The 17,396-nt window shown below is 43.9% G+C and overlaps 1 protein-coding gene across 7 annotated transcripts in view; it reads left to right on the top strand.

Moving 5' to 3' along the window:
- Positions 1-17,396, top strand: part of macf1a (microtubule actin crosslinking factor 1a) — a 224,494-nt gene that overhangs the window by 190,363 nt on the left and 16,735 nt on the right. For 6 of the 7 annotated variants that reach the window (XM_085446511.1, XM_085446513.1, XM_085446512.1 and 3 more), the window contains 19 exons: positions 3,282-3,443; positions 4,429-4,599; positions 5,954-6,120; positions 7,329-7,488; positions 7,905-8,231; positions 9,287-9,371; positions 9,956-10,182; positions 11,105-11,311; positions 11,401-11,628; positions 11,747-11,965; positions 12,055-12,258; positions 13,949-14,174; positions 15,272-15,498; positions 15,632-15,754; positions 15,890-15,991; positions 16,128-16,229; positions 16,389-16,562; positions 16,710-16,865; positions 16,988-17,185. In XM_085446511.1, the coding sequence (XP_085302637.1) occupies positions 3,282-3,443; positions 4,429-4,599; positions 5,954-6,120; positions 7,329-7,488; positions 7,905-8,231; positions 9,287-9,371; positions 9,956-10,182; positions 11,105-11,311; positions 11,401-11,628; positions 11,747-11,965; positions 12,055-12,258; positions 13,949-14,174; positions 15,272-15,498; positions 15,632-15,754; positions 15,890-15,991; positions 16,128-16,229; positions 16,389-16,562; positions 16,710-16,865; positions 16,988-17,185 (3,465 nt within the window). The remainder of the gene's footprint in view (positions 1-3,281; positions 3,444-4,428; positions 4,600-5,953; positions 6,121-7,328; positions 7,489-7,904; positions 8,232-9,286; positions 9,372-9,955; positions 10,183-11,104; positions 11,312-11,400; positions 11,629-11,746; positions 11,966-12,054; positions 12,259-13,948; positions 14,175-15,271; positions 15,499-15,631; positions 15,755-15,889; positions 15,992-16,127; positions 16,230-16,388; positions 16,563-16,709; positions 16,866-16,987; positions 17,186-17,396) is intronic. The other variant, XM_085446515.1, reaches the window with a different exon arrangement.

Raw genomic sequence — 17,396 nt, 5'->3', positions numbered from 1 at the left:
TACTTAAATCTGGGAATTGGCTGCTAAATTTCTAAGCGTTTCACCAGCTCTTTAAACTGTTGAGATACTGCAAACGGAGCTTTATTTAGCCTCCTGTATCAACACCTCACAACCTTCTCCAGCTTTACTCAGATCCGCCTTCATCCCAGTGTTTTGTATCGCCTGTCCACGCTGAACTGCGGCTGAAGTGAGAAAGCCAGTGTGGGTTTGCAGTCCAGATGGAGAGTTTGAGTAGGAAGAAGGGGAAGTATGGGAGACGGGAGGAGGAGGCGGCTATGGCGGGGAGAACGAGAGGAAGATGAGAGGAGGTAGAAAGATGAATGATGACATGACGTGAGGAGAAAGGTTGAGTATGGCAGTAAAGCTAAGTAAGATCAGTCGGAGAGTTTGGGTGCATTTTTAATTCTTATTTTTTTGCTGCATTGCTGGCTGAGGTAGAGAAGAATGACAAGTATGTGGGACATTTTCCAGAGCTCTGGTTTAGTAGATTCAGCTACTCAGAGCTGGCGAGAAAGAGAGCGAGCAGGGCGGCTGAAGTAGAGGCAGAAAGAAAAGAAAGAAAAAGGAGGGAGAGCAGACAGAAATGCAAGCGCACACAACCTATAACGTTTTTATATACATCTCTGTGCATGCGTGCGTGTGTGTAGGTGATGAATGGGCGGACTTTCCCTGTTTTTTCCTTTTCTGCTCTCCTCTATCTCAAACACACACACGTCAGGATAAGGCGAAGGGTGGAGCCGGGTCATGGTTAAAGTCATTGTTGTTCTGGCCGACAGACTTCCTGTTCCAAGCAGCTATGACGCCCATCGCCGCAACACAGCTGTGTCCAAACTGGACGGGAATACACACACACAAAAACGGCTCATTCATATTTAATCATGCACAGCGACTAATACCTGTAGAACACTTTCGTGTACACACACACATAATTACACACACTGATTAGCACTTCTGCACAAAAAAGAATCCTATAAACACACAGATATGGAAGTACACGCACAAACGCACACGTGCGTGCTGGCATGGACGACTTGTAGTTTGATGCCATATATAAACCAGATGAGCAGAAACCTGTAAAGCCTTTGATTATGACCAACTGCAGCTCAACAACTTCCAGTCCAGCTACAACAGCGAGTCTGTAAATGTCTCCAGCACATCATAAATCCGGGTGTAAGGATTTCAAAGCTTTAGACTTCAACAAATCATGTCCTGAATGGTAATTCTTCTTCTCGAGATTTATTTTTCATCATAAATTTAAAAGCCTGAAGAAAATTCACTCTTTAGTTCCACATTTTATCACGTTAAAAAAACATTACTTAGCAGAATGCGGATATCTGAAGATAACCTTTGATTATTCTTAGTGAATCTAATAGAAAAACTTTGAATAGAAATCTGTGGAAAGTTCAGTTTTCTGACCTTTCACCTGTTCACTGTCACCTGACTTTAAATCGATGAATGCAGGATTGTTTTGCATCTTACAATTTTACAAAAACACAACATATCTAACATTTCATAGTGAAAATAATGACCCATTTATCTAACACAGTATTACATTATTACTTTGGTAACACTTTCAGCTGTGAATGCTCCCAATCTGTGGTGGCATTTCCCTGAAACCCAAACCTTTATTTTCCCATTTTCTCCTCTCACTCGCTTTAAGTGAGCCCCCCTCTCCTCAGTGTTTAACACCAGCTATTTTCCCTCAGGCATTGGATTTACCACAGTCTTGTGTATGTGTGGCCTGGATGTGCACATCTGGTTATTGTGTGTGTGTGTCTCTTTGTGTGGCCATTGGGGTTTGGCTGCAGTAGCATCACAAACCACCACCACCAGACCTAATTCTCCCTTTTTGGACCGATTCTAAATGTCAGGACTTCTCAAATGTTTTCACGACAGCCCCCTCCTCCCCGCCCCTCAGCCCGGCATTACTGTCATGGATTCCCATTTGATGGGATTTCATCCCAGAGGCAGCCAAGAAGATTTCCTTTGTGGTGGTTTGCAGCGTTCCCACTGGTCAGAAAGTTGGTGGAATACTGTGAAATTTTCGACCTTGTCTTGCGGATTTGGCAAATTGTTGGATATAACAGGATGGTTTACTGGAATTTAGCAGAATGTCGTTCTTTTTGTCCTGACATTTTATTGCATTAGGTCGTGGTTTGGGGCTATTTTTCTTCACAGTAAGGCTGCAGCGAAAACTGTTTACCCCTCTAGAAAAACAGCATTAATAAACCAAACAGGAACAAGAATTTATAGGTCTGGGAAGAACTCCAGATTCTGAAATGTGGAAATTATAGTCAAGTCACACAGGTTTGTCATGTGATGTTTTTGTGGGGCCTTTGAAAGAAATGTAGGATATGAAAAACGCCCATCACAGTTACCACGGGACGAGTAATAATATTAGATTGTCAATATACGGTTTCAAAAATCTAATATATTTTATTTTTCCCAAGTTCGAGATAAATAACTTGCAGATTAATACCGCTCAGTTTACTACTGACACCTTAGCTGCTGGAGAGCTTTGCAGTTTTCCATCGGTGAGCCAAACGGGACCCGTCACCGCTGCAGAATGTGTTTGCTTACAGCCGTGACACAGTTTTACTCTGAGAGAGGGAGACTGACTTATTGGCTATCGCTCAGTCTTTTTCGGCCTGGGAAGTCAAGTCTGGTTGTCTTTAGCGTCGGATGGCTGCTTCTATTGTCATCACAAGATGGCTCCAGCCCTCCACTGTGACGTGCATGCGTGATTAATGTGGCCAGACAGGCAAAGTTGTGTGTGTATGTTTTATAAACGTGTGTTGGTGTAGGTCTGCCTGCCTGTTTGTGTCTGGATTTGGGGGTGTGAGCGAGTGAGGGCTGTGTGCACCCATACGGTACGGTTTGTGTGTGTGTGTTGTCAACTCAGCCTTTTCCAGCCATCCTGTTACTCGTCTAAACCTCTAATCCTCGTAATCCCCCCCTCACCCCTCCTTTTTTTCTCCTCCTCCCTCCACCCTCGTTTTTCCAGTTCCCTTCCTGTCTCCCACTCCTCTCTATCCAGTATATCCACTTCTATATGTAGGCACATAAAGTGGGACGGTTCACTTCCAATTGTTGTCGTGCAGATTGAGTATGTGGTGTATTTTTGGCTGCAGACTGCTGCTGAACTGTGTGTTTAAATAAACAGTTGAAACTCTTTCTTTCCTTCTGCATTTTTTCTTTTCTTTTTTAATAATTCATGGATGGAGTAAGTCAGTCAAACAGTCAGTGACAAACCCCTTTCTTTCTCTTCCTTCTCCTCTCAGGCTGTGGAGAGAGAGCAGGTAGACAGCATTCAGCCAAAGCTGCAGCACGTCAACGCAGTGGGTCAGGGTCTCATCCAGAGCGCCGCCAAACACACCGACACCCAGGCGCTGGAGCACAACCTGGAGACCACCAACCTCCAATGGAACTCACTCAACAAGCGGGTACGGCTCTAGAAAAGATCCAGTGATGGTCAAAACCATCAGGATCAGGCAGGGAAAACAGATAATAGGCCAAAATCAGCAGCGTAAGCACTGTAAGCACTCAGCCTTGGAGATGGTTTAAAGGTAAAACCAAATACTTAAAGCTCACTGGTGCATCTGTACTGGTCTCGACTCCTGTGTGCTTTTCATTATCTCAGCAAAGATGTTTAATTTTCACTGTCTTCTGCATCACATCAAAGACTAAGAAAATTAAGAGTTATAACGTTGTCCTTTTTTTTAAATCACATTTTGAGTTCAGCCTTTTACTGTAGCTGCAGTGGCAGCTTGTTGTTATACTTCTCTATATATATTTACCCGTATATGTAAAAGGTGGATGTAGACAGTCACAGATTTTCTTTTGATTTCTTAAGTTTAGCATTTTCAGCAGGGCTGTTTGGGGGTTTTTGGAGCCAGGTGTTATCATAGTTTGCCGAGAGGGTGAAGTGAATGAAGCTTTGTTAGAAAGCTGCCTCCACATTCTGTGCAAACTGGTGACAAAGATGTTAAAAGAATTTCTCACTTCATGCACTGTGTGTTTCTATAAATAACCACACAGCAGTGAAAACTGTTTTTAGAGTGAATTTGATTCAAAATGCTCCAAAAGGCACCAAGAAACAAACATGCAGTCCAGTTCATGGCTCCAGATATCTGAGTTGAAGGGTACCAACTAGCAGTTTACTCAGAATCCACCTGACAAGTGGACGAGTCTGTATTAAGTAAACTCGTCATAAGCCTCACTATTCTTTAAATCTGTTAGTTAAGTGCCAAGCTGTTAACATGACTATTTCTTCTCTTTAATTCTGCATAAGTACATGAAAGTCTTTAGGGATTGACTTCCTTTGGAGCTTATTGGCTCTTTCTTTATCCCAAGATATAACCTCTTGACTCTATTAAACCTACGAATCACTTTTGTTTCCCTATTCACAATCATCTCTGCTGTCCTCAGGTGGCAGAGCGGATCGCCCAGCTGCAGGAGGCCCTGCTGCATTGTGGGAAATTCCAGGATGCTCTGGAGCCGTTGCTCAGCTGGCTGAGCGACACAGAGGAGCTGGTAGCGAATCAGAAGCCTCCATCGGCCGAGTACCGCGTGGTCAAGGCCCAGATCCAAGAGCAAAAGGTACGAGAGGGATGAGAGAGGAGGGAAAATATGAAGAACAGTTTCAGTGTAAAGTAAAGCAGCACAACACTCAGCAGCATCAGTGAGTTGCTTTAGGTCAGGGGTGCCCAATCCCGGTCCTCAAGAGCTACCGTCCTGCAGCTTTTAGATGCATCCTTGTTCCCACACACCTGAATCAAATGAATGGCTTGTTATCAGGCCTTTGCCAAACATGATGGCATGCTGTAGAGATCAAACCATTTGATTCAGCTGTGTTGGAGTAGGGATGCATCTAAAAGCTGCAGGACGGTAGCTCTCGAGGACCGGGATTGGGCACCCCTGCTTTAGGTCATAAGTGAGGCTTTCATTCCGCGTCTGCTCTGATTTTAAATTTCACAGATTTAAAGCAGCATTATTTATGCTATTCAGATGTCCTCAGTGTCCTTCATCCTCAAACAACCTCAAAAAGTTATTTGAATGACGAGCGCATGCACACAAACACATGTACACTCGGTCAATGGTCCGTCTGACTGGCATCCAAACGGCCCCAGCTGACCGTCTGCCAGCGAGACTGGCATAAAAACACACACACACACATATGTGCACACATGGTGGAGTTGTATTGTTTTCAGAGACACAGTCAGACTCCTTCCCTTGTTTATCCTACATACATTTCCTGTGTTTGTGCACATATGGGGCCGTAGTCTCAGCCAGCGATCAATCACATGTGTTTACCTCCGTGACGGAGAGTCACGTCACCTGCAGGGGGGGTGCGTTCTGAAGCCGAGCTGTCAGCAGAGGTTCAAAGCAGGGAGAGTGGGGCTGATATCTAAGCAGGAAGGAAGTAACAATGAGAGACGTCGTTTCTTAATGTGCAAACAGTCCGATCAAAGGTGACAACAGCCTTTGTTAATGTTTAACAGTTTAGATGGAAAAGATATCGGCCAACCTGCACTATCAGACAAATTGATTTTATTAAAAAAGGAGACTTTCTCTGATTCCCTTCACTCCTTTCACGCCTCAGACACATTAGCACAGACTTGCATGCTTTGTTGAGGCATATTTTCTGATTTTAGTCACGCCGCCCTTTGACAAACATGGACGGATTAGCTTTCACGTTCTGATTTGAAAATGAGAGCGTGTTGACAGAAATGTAATTACTATCAAATTTAATTAGGTAGTGTTATTGAGCAGATAAACAGATGACTTCTAATGCGTAAGCTTTAAAGCCAACTTCATTATTGTGTTCAGTTTTTGTTTTAATCAGGTGTTACTTAACTTTATGATCCATTTCCAGACTCCACTGCTGTTGAAATGCGGTCTGTTATTTCGTTCATACTCCAAACTTCGCTAAGTGTGTGTTCCTGTCCTTCAGCTCCTCCAGAGATTGTTAGATGACCGCAGACCGACAGTGGACATGATCCAGGCTGAAGGAGAGAGGATTGCAGCCACAGCAGACTCTCAGGACCGAGAGAAGATCCAGACCCAGCTGCAGAGTCTAGCAGAGAGATGGTCTGACCTGCTGGACAAGGCCAGCGGCAGGTAAAGCCCCTCACAGCTAAGGTGGCCCAAAGTGGGATTTACAGTCTTTGCTGGTGACAGAAAGACGCTCTCATGCGGTCTTCTGAAAAGCCAGATCTGCGTATCCTGATTTGGGTGACGATACGCTTAAATCCAGCGCTGATTTGCTGAACAGAAAAGTATGCAAGAAGCACAAACACTGGCAGCAGTTTTCAATAGTTTAATACTCGTTTTCAAGAGTTGTCCACATATCTTCAACACAGTGCTCTGATTAGTCCACATAAAAACATGCAGATGTGGGTCTGCTTTGCTTTGCACCTACAAAATACCTGAGAGCTACTGTACCAGGTTCTGTGAGAAGAACCCAGGTCCAAGCTCTGATGGTGTTTTCTGTTTTTAGTCCCCTTCAGCGTCGTCAGTGCTAAAGTCTAAATCTTTATCCTTTTTTAAAGAAAAACGCAGCAGAGATGATTTATGAGTTAAGATGTTCCTTGCTGCGTGTAACGTTGTGACTTAAGTCTACCTCAACATCATGTTATCTCTGTGTGGCTCCATCGAACGCCTCTGTCCCTGAAGAAATGTTGGAATCATAACTTTTGGTTCCTGTGGTGTAATTTTAGAGGTTCTTTTGTTCACCAGGGAAATGATACACATAAATACACGAACACACAAAGCACAGCTAAGAGGTTTGATACCTCTGATGTGTCTGCTCGTGAAAAGTAGAGGAGTCATAATGTATAATGTTACTACACATTCATGCCCGGCTGCAAGCTGTAGCAGATGATAGAAGAATCTCTGACATGTCTCTGGAGTTTATTACAGCGTCTTTCCTGAACACACACACACACACACACACACACACACACACACACACACACACACACAGTGTTGCTTTCTGTACAAACACGCGATAAGCTTTTCTTGGCAATGACTCTCACTTATCTGCGCACAAAAGTCGTGTTTTCTTACCACTTTGCAAATCCTCCCTCTGCCTCAGTCAAGCTACAGTAATCTGTTTTATCTTTTCATTAAATACTTTTAAGCTGAATTATTTATGAGAAACATTTAATAAACAAAGATATAACCACTTTATGACAAACATCCAAGACCCAATCTGTCAGTGACACAAAAAACAAACTGTGAAAGCAATAAAGAGACCCCTCTCCTCCTGCCGCTCCTCCTCCTCTTCATCATGGAGTTTTCTCACCTCCTCCCCTCTCGTCTCTCAGACAAAGGCAGTTGGAGGAGCTGCAGGTTTTGGCTCTTCAGTTCCACGAAGCCCTCGAGCCACTCGGGGAATGGCTGAGCACCACGGAGAGACGCCTAAGCTCTGCTGAGCCTATGGGAACCCAGACGGCAAAGATCACCCAGCAGATCGTCAAACACAAGGTACCGTTTGCCCTCAGAGACCCGATTAGGGTAAGACGCTGACTTGCATTTAGATTTTATAGATTTTCATTCCCCGTGTGTCGAGGGAAAAGACGACGCATCCATCCGGACGAGCAGAGTCGGCGATCTTCATTGATGAAAATCATCCTAGAACCACAAAGCACTAATTTACAATCAAAACATGACCTCCTACGAGTTTCCTTTTTTTGGTTTTTATTTCAGTGGTGTCAAGTTTTTTCTCTTTAAGTCATTCAGTCATCCAGTGATGTTTGTCGGTTATGATTTTATCATCTGCATGCTCATATTTTAAGTTTTTATCCATGTTCTTTGTGTTTTTCTTTTCTTTGTTCACCTCCCTTCACTTCAAAAACACTCTCTCTCTCGCACACACACACACGCACACCTTCACTTCCCAGGCGCTCCAAGATGACGTGTCTTCCCGGGAAGCAGAGGTTGACCACCTCGAGTCGCTGAGCCAATCGCTGAGCCCGCTCAGCTGCGCGGCTGATCGCGATTGGTTAAGCGAACGTGTGGGATCGGTGAGGTCTGGTCACTCAGAGCTTGCTGATTGGTGCTCCAGGCGGGCGGGCCTGCTGGAGCAGGCACTGGCCAACGCTCAGCTGTTTGGGGAGGACGAGGTAGAGGTGCTGAACTGGCTGGCGGAGGTGGCTCAGAGACTGGCTCAGGTCTCTGTACAGAGCTATCGGCCCCAGGTGCTGGCCGAGCAGCACAAACACACTCTGGTACGACTTGATGAACACACGCTGAGTGTCACTAGAAGCGCTTCATCTCCTCAAAACTCAAGAACTTAGTAACTCTGTCTCTGAGAGAGCTGCACAAATATAAGATCCCTTCAGTAAGATAACAGTTTGTGTCATGGGCGTTAAACACTTTCAGTTACACATTTTCCAAAATCACAACAATTTATACTATAAAAAAATATGAATATTTAAAGTGGACCTATTGTGTTTATGCTTCCAGCTCCACTTGTTTATTATTGGACTCTGCCAGAGTAGCTTTGTGTAATTGACAGTTTAAAATAATCTTTATTTATCCCGTACTGAGCCCTGGTGTAGCCCCTCAGTTCATCCGCTATAAAAGACCTCATATCCACTCCTCTCCCTTTAAGCCACATTTCATCTTACTCGCTGCCCCTCACAAACAAAAGGTTTCAAGCAGGCGGGTCGGGTGAATAGTAGTGTTCACATGTGACGATGTTAAGGACAGTCTCACTCTGTGACTGTCTGAAATGGAGCGTTTAGAGCTTAAGTGGGTCAGACCAGTGCAGCTGCCCTTCTATCAGTGTCAAAACGTTTAATTAAACATTTAATTATTTTAATTTCATTTCATGTTTATCCATTATTTACCTACTTTGGTGTTGTGTCAATGAGGAAAAGCTGCAAAACCTATGCAAATAAAGTTAAAAGTTTAAAATTGATTAACTACTTCATGTTTTCCAGTTTTTGAGCCGATTCTGGCCCCTGAGCCTTATGTTTGACACCCCTGGTTTAGAGTTTGAAGGACTACATTGACCTCTTAGGTCATTTATAATATGAGCGTCCATCACTGTAACAGTACATATATGACAGATCCTAACCATAATAGGTCTCCTTTAAGGACCGAGAAGCCTGAAACAGAGCTAAACCCATTTAAATCAAGTGTAATAAACATTATAAACAGAGTTTCAGTGAGTATAATAAAACTTGGATGCTGTTTTATTTCTTACATTTTTCCAGTAAGTCTTTGGCTGCAAAAATAAAACAGTTCGTGTTCATTTTCACTCCTTTTATTCCCTCAGGCTCTGAATGAAGAGATCTTGAGCAGGAAGAAAACCGTGGACCAGGCCATCAAGAACGGACAAGCTCTACTCAAACAGACCACAGGTGATCGCTCACGTCTTTGTGAATCTTCTCAGGAGTTTCTTCCTTTTTCGGCTTGTACTTAAAAGTGTTGGTCTGGTGTCGGGTTGTGCATTAAATCTGCCAAAGGATAAAGAAACTCTTAAATCAGTGTTTTTTACGGATGCAGAAAGTCCAGGCTTGGGGAGAGACTCGCATCCAAACCACATATTTTTTGATCAGCAGTGAACCAGACTGTAACATCTGGTTTTTGTTTATCTTGGTATATCTTGATATTAGCCATGCTGACTGTTTCCCCTTTAGTGAGTTGATTGTTGGTCTACCCATGACTGCATTTTGTGTTTTTATTGTCATATTTAGGCCGTTAGACAAATGTTGTGGCCATAAAAGGAGCGCCAAGCTGTCAAATTGAGGATCCTGTGAGATTTTACAGAATATATCGATTTTTTTTTTTTTAGATTGAACAAGTTTGTGTGTCTCACTAAAGATTCTGCAGAGATAATATGCTCGGCTGGAATGAAGGAGATCATATTTTTATACACTCTGCACATGGTTTGTTGACGTATCCTGGTTGAACCCAGTTACCTGACCTCTGCGTTGTCCTGCAGGTGAGGAGGTCCTCCTGATCCAGGAGAAGCTCGACGGCATCAAGTCTCGCTACGCCGAGATGACGGCCGGCAGCAGTAAAGCCCTCCGTACCCTGGAGCAGGCCCTGCAGCTGTCCACGCGATTCGCCAGCGCCCACGACGACCTCAACCAGTGGCTGGACGGTGTGGAGACGGAGCTTAACACTGTTGAGCCCGACGCCTCACCCGCCTACCAGGAGAGACAAAAGGTGGGAGGAGTCGGGTGTAGTTACGATTCTTATTCTTTTAAAAACAGACTTTCAGATTTAAACGGCAGCATTTTTCTTTTTTGTTAATTGTGTTTTTGTGGATGTTGTAAACTGTTTCCATTTAGCCAAAATAACACAAAAATAATCGTGTGCAAACATGAAGACCGCAGAAGGAATTAAAGGCAGCTTAACTGGATTTCTTAAGTTAAATATTTAGACACGATGATCTAATGTTTGTGCTCCAGTTTTTCACACGAGAATCACAGGTTCCTCGTGTATTTGTTCCTCTGCCAATAAGCGAGTGGGTCAAAAATTTGTGTTTGGAGTATCGCTGTAACACTGCATGCATCAGTTGCAGGCATTCTTATGTGCACACTGATTTTCAGTTTCTCCAGAATCTCCTTTAAAACAGGCTACGATGAAGCATCGTCATCTTTTTTTACTACACGATCAGCTTTTGCGCTTTTTAGTAACCAGTGCGCTGCTCAGTCAACCACATTTTACAGCTTTTAAAGATCATTTTTTAACATTTTCATAATAAAGAAATTGTACAAAATGTCTGAAAAGCTCATTTAACTCCCGTCTATAATGACATTTTCAGCCTTTCCAATCTCAACCTACCCACAGCTGAGTTACCATAGAAACATTGATTTCTGGGAGCTCCATAACAGTTTGTAAAAGCTATTGAAAGGATTATTGCCATTTAATTTGTTCCAGTTTTTTCACTCTTCGGTGACATTTTCGGTGTTCTCATTTTGACTCAAGCAGCAGAAAAAAAACAGATGATACACTCGATGCCATTTAGACAAGTTTATTTCAGCTTTACGTTGATGCATGTGGTCATATTAAAGAACTGATATAGGAAATATTTCTGCTTTTTCGCAGATTGTGCTCTATAAAACTAAAAGTTTCACTGTTGCAGGAGTTGAAGAAAGTGTCAGCAGAGAAGCGTCTGGTGTTGGATACAGTGAACGAGGTGGGCAGCGCTCTGCTGGATTTAGTGCCTTGGCGAGCCCGGGAAGGCCTGGACCGCCTCGTCGCAGACGCCAACCAGCGCTACCGACAGTCTGATGAAACCATCACTCAGCGGGTTCAACTGGTACAAGCTGCCATCCAGAGGTCGCAGCAGGTACTGCAAGTAGTTTAATAAGTCTAAATTTTCATTCTATTTTTTACTTTGATTGGTTAAAATGGCTGAACGCTAACTCCTCCCTTCAGTATGAAGAGGCTGTGGATGCAGAGCTGGCCTGGGTTGGGGAGACGGAGCGCAAACTGGCATCTCTGGGGCCGCTGAGTCTGGAGCCTGACGTGACCGTGGCCCAACTGCAAGTGCAGAGGGCGTTCAACATTGACATCATCCGACACAAAGACACAGTAGATCAGCTCCTCAGCACCAGAGACGACATCTTAGAAGCATGCAGTGATGCTCAGAAGGATGCACTCATGGTAAGATGCTCACAGACACAGTTCTGGGCGTATTGAGTGAACGGGAAGGAAAGTGAGAACCTTCAAGAAGTGCAACAGAAATAATCTCTTATATCTGAATCGTCATCCTCTTCCTCAGCTCAAGACGGGCTCTTTGAGCGCTCGTTATGATGCAGTGAGTCAGAGCCACAGCGAGCGGTTCTCAGCTCTGGAGCAGGCCCAGGTTCTTGTGGCTCGGTTCTGGGAAACCTGCGAGGAACTGGAGCCGTGGCTGGGTGAAACTGAGACCCTCATCGCCCAGCTTCCACCACCAGCTATTGACACAGATGCTCTCCGGCTGCAGCAGGACCAGATGAGAGTAAGCGAAGACCTTGAATATCATAACCTGGTTGTGCTTTTCTGATTAAAATAAATGCTCACTATCCGTGTTTTTAATTTCCTCTCCAGCTGCTCAGGGAGTCCATAGCAGAACACAAGCCACACATCGACAAGCTGCTGAAAATCGGACCTCAGCTGGCCGAGCTCAGCCTGCAGGAGGGTGCGAGTGTGACGCAGCGCTACGCAGATGCCGAGAAACGGTACCAGGCCATCAAAGAGGAGGTCAAAGGTCGTGCTACAGTACTAGATGAGGCGGTGTCCCAGTCTGCACAGGTATGGAGGATAAACTAAATGTTTGGACATTTTTGCCTCAGCTGCAGACCTGGGTCTAATAATTTTAGTAAACTGTGCCAAATTTGTGTAGCTACACCAGTGTGGCTGTCAGCACAGATAAAAGAAGTGCTTTTGAGCCCAGGTCTGTTTAGAGCTTTAATGCAGTGTCTGCAGCCCACAACTAAATGAGTACGTCTGACATGATAACAGCATGAGATGTATGCAAGTGTGTTTTTGTGTCTAATGCCTGCTCTACACTAGATGATACACGATTTGATGGAGATACATTTACATTTACTTACACGTGCAGTTAAAGCTACATTTTATTTTAGTCGTTTTCAGATTTTGAATTTTTTTTGTTGTTTAGCCAAAGTGGCCTCATGTAACTGTGTTTCATCATACGTTCATAGCAAAACATAATTTTTTGTGCCATATTTCATCTTCTTATCAAGTAATCTTCTTTACAGACGTTTAACTTTTTCTTTGCATTTCATTTCACGAGACATCACTGAATCACGGGTGTTGCTGCCCTCGATGTATCAGTTTGTACCGTTTGCATGACTCTGATTTAACTCATTGCATTGTTTCTCCACCCTCTTCAAACCAATCCACATGTGGCTCCCCTCTCTCCCTCCACCCGCACTGTCCACCACTTTCTTCTCATCCCTCACTCCAAACTACACCACCTCGTCTCTCCCTCTTTAATCCTTAACCTTATGTTCACCTCTCATCCTTGCAACCCCCATCCCTTCCTCCATCCCTTGTTCATTGTGGATGTGCTGTGCGTGTTGCCCCTCACCACCATTTTCTCCACGGTCACTGCTCACTGCAATCACCCAGCTGGTAGAGGTAAGACCCCTGACTGACATGAAACCGACACTCAGGGTGTGTTTGGGCCACATGATTGGATCAAATAACAAAAAATGAATCAATACTAAAGCAATAAAACTTTCACAAATCAAGTGCTAATCATTGGGCTTTCTTTTTATTTCACATTTGCAGGATGAAAGCTGTTATCGATTTTTTTTTTAAATAAATGATTAAAGTTCAGTATTGAAAGTAATCGTTTATTCACTGGAAAATTAACTTGAATTGATTTGTGTCAGCTACAGTTTTATTGATTGAAACATTCATAAGAATCATGTTGTTTCTCACCCTGAGTGACCAAAACATTGAATCAGATCGGTCCCTTTGGTTTATGATTGCAAGCTTGAATAAAGCGTCTACACCAGGCTTGATTCAAGTCCTAGAGGTCCTTCTGTATCATGTAGCGCTCTCCTCGTGGTTAGATGAGATTTGTTTTGTCATAATCAAGCAGTTTGATTTCCCTCTAGAAAGATTATCCTCTTAGGAATTGAACCACGAGTTCTTTCTTCTGTAACACGTCTGCTACATTTATAGTTCCCTTTTGTGTGGTAGGTTTGAGTCCTGCGTTGTCATAGTTACATAACCTGGCTGGCTTGTTGAAAGTGAAGAAGTGATATTTTATTACATTTTCTCTTGAAATCTGAAATGAAATTATAATAAAAATTATAATTAAAAAAAAGTTTGAGCAGTCTGCCACAGATGGCTGCCCACCTACGCGATATCTCAGTATTTTCCCGCTTTCAACATGTCGCCCAGCTATCGAACTCTATCAAATTCTCTCCTCCGTCAAAACGTCCTCTTACACGTCTCCTTATGCCCTCAGTTTCACGACAAGATGGACCCACTGTTGGAGACTCTGGAGGGGGCGGTGCAGCGGCTTCGGCAGCCTCCCCCCGTGGCTGCAGAGGTGGAGAAGATCAGGGAGCAGCTGGCAGAGCACCGAGCCCAGGGACTAGAGCTGGACAAACTGCTGCCAAGCTTCTCCGCCCTCTGCGCCCGCGGCGAGGAGCTCATCGGCCGAGCGGCTCATGACGACCCTGCTGCTCAGGGTGAGTGACTCGAGGATGAAGCTGTCTGTCAGTGACAGCTTCACAATGTGTAGACATAAAAGAAGCAGGCAGGTCACAAAGTTGTATTTGTCGCATATTCTGCATCCAGCGATGAGGGGCTGGATTAACTGATCTCATGACATCTTGTTTATGGAGGACTAAAACTGCCAAAATCATAAATAAACGATCAATTCACACACAAATTTTTTTTTATAGATAGATAGATATAGATATATGATATGAATTGAATTGAATAAATAAAAAGTTTTTTATAGAGAGAGGGAGAGAGAGAGCGATCTGTATATGATTTGAATTGAATAAATAAAAAGACTGAAATGTAATTTAATTAATTCAGAAAAAATGATCAGTTTGACATTTCAGAAATCAACAAATGCCTATATTTTAATTCAATTATAATTGCATTATTAAGGATTTAATGTCATATTAATGATTATACTGAATTAGTCATTTAGTTTTAATTTGGCAGTGTCAGTCCTCCGTATAACTGGCTTATAAACAAGCTACAAACTGAACAGTGCAGCTCTGAAACCTTTTACTAGAAATGGAAAATTCAGGCTCTGACTGGAACAAAACATTTCCCTGTCTAAGAGTACAGGGCATCAAAATTCGGAGTGGTTCAGAATAAAGAGGCTTCTGTAACCTTTGTAAAAACCATTACAATCTTATTGTGGGCTCCAGTCCAGTAAGTTCACTAGCTGAAGAGAGTGGGTCTCTAATTGTCACCAGGTCAGTTCGCAAATCTTAAAAAGAAAAGGAAAAGAGGAGAACCAGCAGTGAAGTTCTGCTCAGCACATTGTGAGACAGAACACACACATCTTTGTTGTGTTGGCCTTTCTGCTTTGATGCCCTGCAGCCCTCCTCAACATGAAAGGCCTCACTGTGCACTGGTAGTGGGAGTGAATAGACCAAACATACCAGTGCAGTACATGAGATGTCAGGATCCAAACTAATATGACATATGAAACTGATACCAGACTGCATTGTGTGACCTAAGAAGTGTTTCCCATTCTGACCAGCAGCGTTTCTATATGAACCTCTTTAAAATGTCACTTCCCTCTTTTCCTGTTTTCATGCAGCTGTCCGTTCCCGCCTCCTCCGCCTGCGCTCTCTATGGGATGAGATCCGGCAGCGTGCTGAAGAGCGAGAGGGGAAACTCAATGATGTCTTGGACCTGGCTGGGAAATTCTGGGCCGACGTGGCGGCGCTACTGAGCACGCTCCGAGACTCCCAAGATATCGTGAAAGACCTGGAGGACCCCGGAGTGGACCCATCGCTCATCAAACAACAGATTGAGGCTGCTGAGGTATGGAGGAGGCAGAAACATGCTTCGTGAAGACGAAAGAGTTCATCAACAGCTGAAATGTTTGTTTTTGTCTTTGTCCTCCACATTTTTATGCTAAACGAGTCATTATGATGTCCCTCTGTGCATGTGCTAGGCCATCAAGGCGGAGACGGATGGCCTGAGGGAAGAGCTGGAGTTTGTCAGGACCCTCGGAGCTGACCTCATCTTCGCTTGTGGAGAAACTGAGAAGCCTGAAGTCAAGAAGACCATAGATGAGGTTAGAAATCACAATTTCCTCTGAGATTAATAAAGTATATCTGATTCTTAAACCAGGATCACGTTGTTGTGAAAAAGTGACCACTTCCTTCTGAAACGTTTTACTAAACGGTGACTCTTTTTATCGCTCTCTCAGATGAATGCTGCTTGGGAGGGACTGAACCGAACATGGAGAGAGAGGATGGAGAGACTGGAGGAAGCCATGACTGCCTCAGTTCAGTATCAGGATGCACTGCAGGTTTGTGCCCTTTCTTGATACAGCTGTATAGCAGTGCTACCATAAAAAGCTCAGTTGTTTTTGTACCAGTTTAACTGTGGCGATCAGGACGTTCCCGTGGATTACTGTTGGAATAATTTCTGTGTAATTTTTCCAGTCCATGTTTGACTATCTGGACAACGCAGTGATCAAGCTGTGTGAAATGTCAACTGTGGGAACTGACCTGGGAACTGTCAAACAACAGATTGAGGAGCTTAAGGTTGGAATGATAGTTGGATTTTTCACTAGTTGTGTATAAAATCTAGATATCTTACAAACACTTTTTAAAGTCAGATGTATATCAGTGCCTAACAACAAGCTGTTCTCTGTCTTATTTCGCACCTCGCTCTTCTACTTGCGCCTCCACTGACCTGAGCAGCAGTACAAGGTGGAGGTTTACCAGCAGCAGATTGACATGGAGAAGCTGAGCCACCAGGGGGAGCTGCTGTTAAAGAAAGTGTCAGACCAGACCGACAGAGACATGATCCAGGAGCCGCTGACCGAACTCCGACACCTGTGGGAAAACCTGGGGGATAAAATCACCCAACGACAGGTGATGAAAGCACACCTTAACATTTAAAATCTGAAATTTGTTCTTCGTCTCAGCTCTTCTGTTTCTCCCGAGGAAGCTGTTGATATTGTTCTTTTTGTTGGTATCCTGTAGAATTGCGTGTATTTGACTGTCTTTCTTCTACCACAGCACAAACTGGAGGCTGCCCTGCTGGCTCTGGGTCAGTTCCAGCATGCCTTGTCTGAGCTGCAGGCCTGGCTGACCCACACACACACCACTCTGGACACACAGCGACCCGTCAGCTCTGACCCCAAGGCCATCGAAATTGAGCTGGCTAAACACCATGTATGTCCTGTTATTACCTGCAGGAAGTGTATCTCTGTAATCAGTTTTAACTTTCTGAAGAGCACTTATGCGTATATTTTTCCATCCCAGCATTCAAATCTTTCTTCCTCTTTCCTTCCCAGGTTTTACGTAATGATGTGCTGTCCCATCATGCCACAGTGGACACTGTGAACAACGCTGCCGCTGAGCTGCTGGAGTCCTCTCCTGGCGATGAGGCGGGCAACCTGAGGGATCAGCTCGATCAGCTCAACCAGAGCTGGGGGAGTCTACTGCTCAAAACCCAGGAGCGACAAAAACTGCTGGAGGCCGCCCTGCAGCAGGTACTGCAAAGAAGCAGAAAATTAGATCTGTGCTTGCTTTAGTTAGCTTTAACTTGACTGGTAATTAACAAAATATATATTTCATAGTGATTGTTTAGATTGTTTTTGAGCTAGATGTAGATCTTATATCATCTGAATGGTTGTGAAGTGTTGATTGTGATGCTCTGTCATTAATTTCATCATAATAGGTCTATTTGATTGTTTCATGACA

This window comes from Copadichromis virginalis, linkage group LG22 (assembly GCF_057382275.1).
Source record: "Copadichromis virginalis isolate Kocher_CV1m ecotype Utaka linkage group LG22, C_Virginalis_male_GT1.1, whole genome shotgun sequence".
NCBI lineage: Eukaryota > Metazoa > Chordata > Actinopteri > Cichliformes > Cichlidae > Copadichromis > Copadichromis virginalis.
The sequence above is the reverse complement of the archived record's forward strand: the minus strand, read 5'-3'. Positions and strand labels throughout refer to the sequence as shown.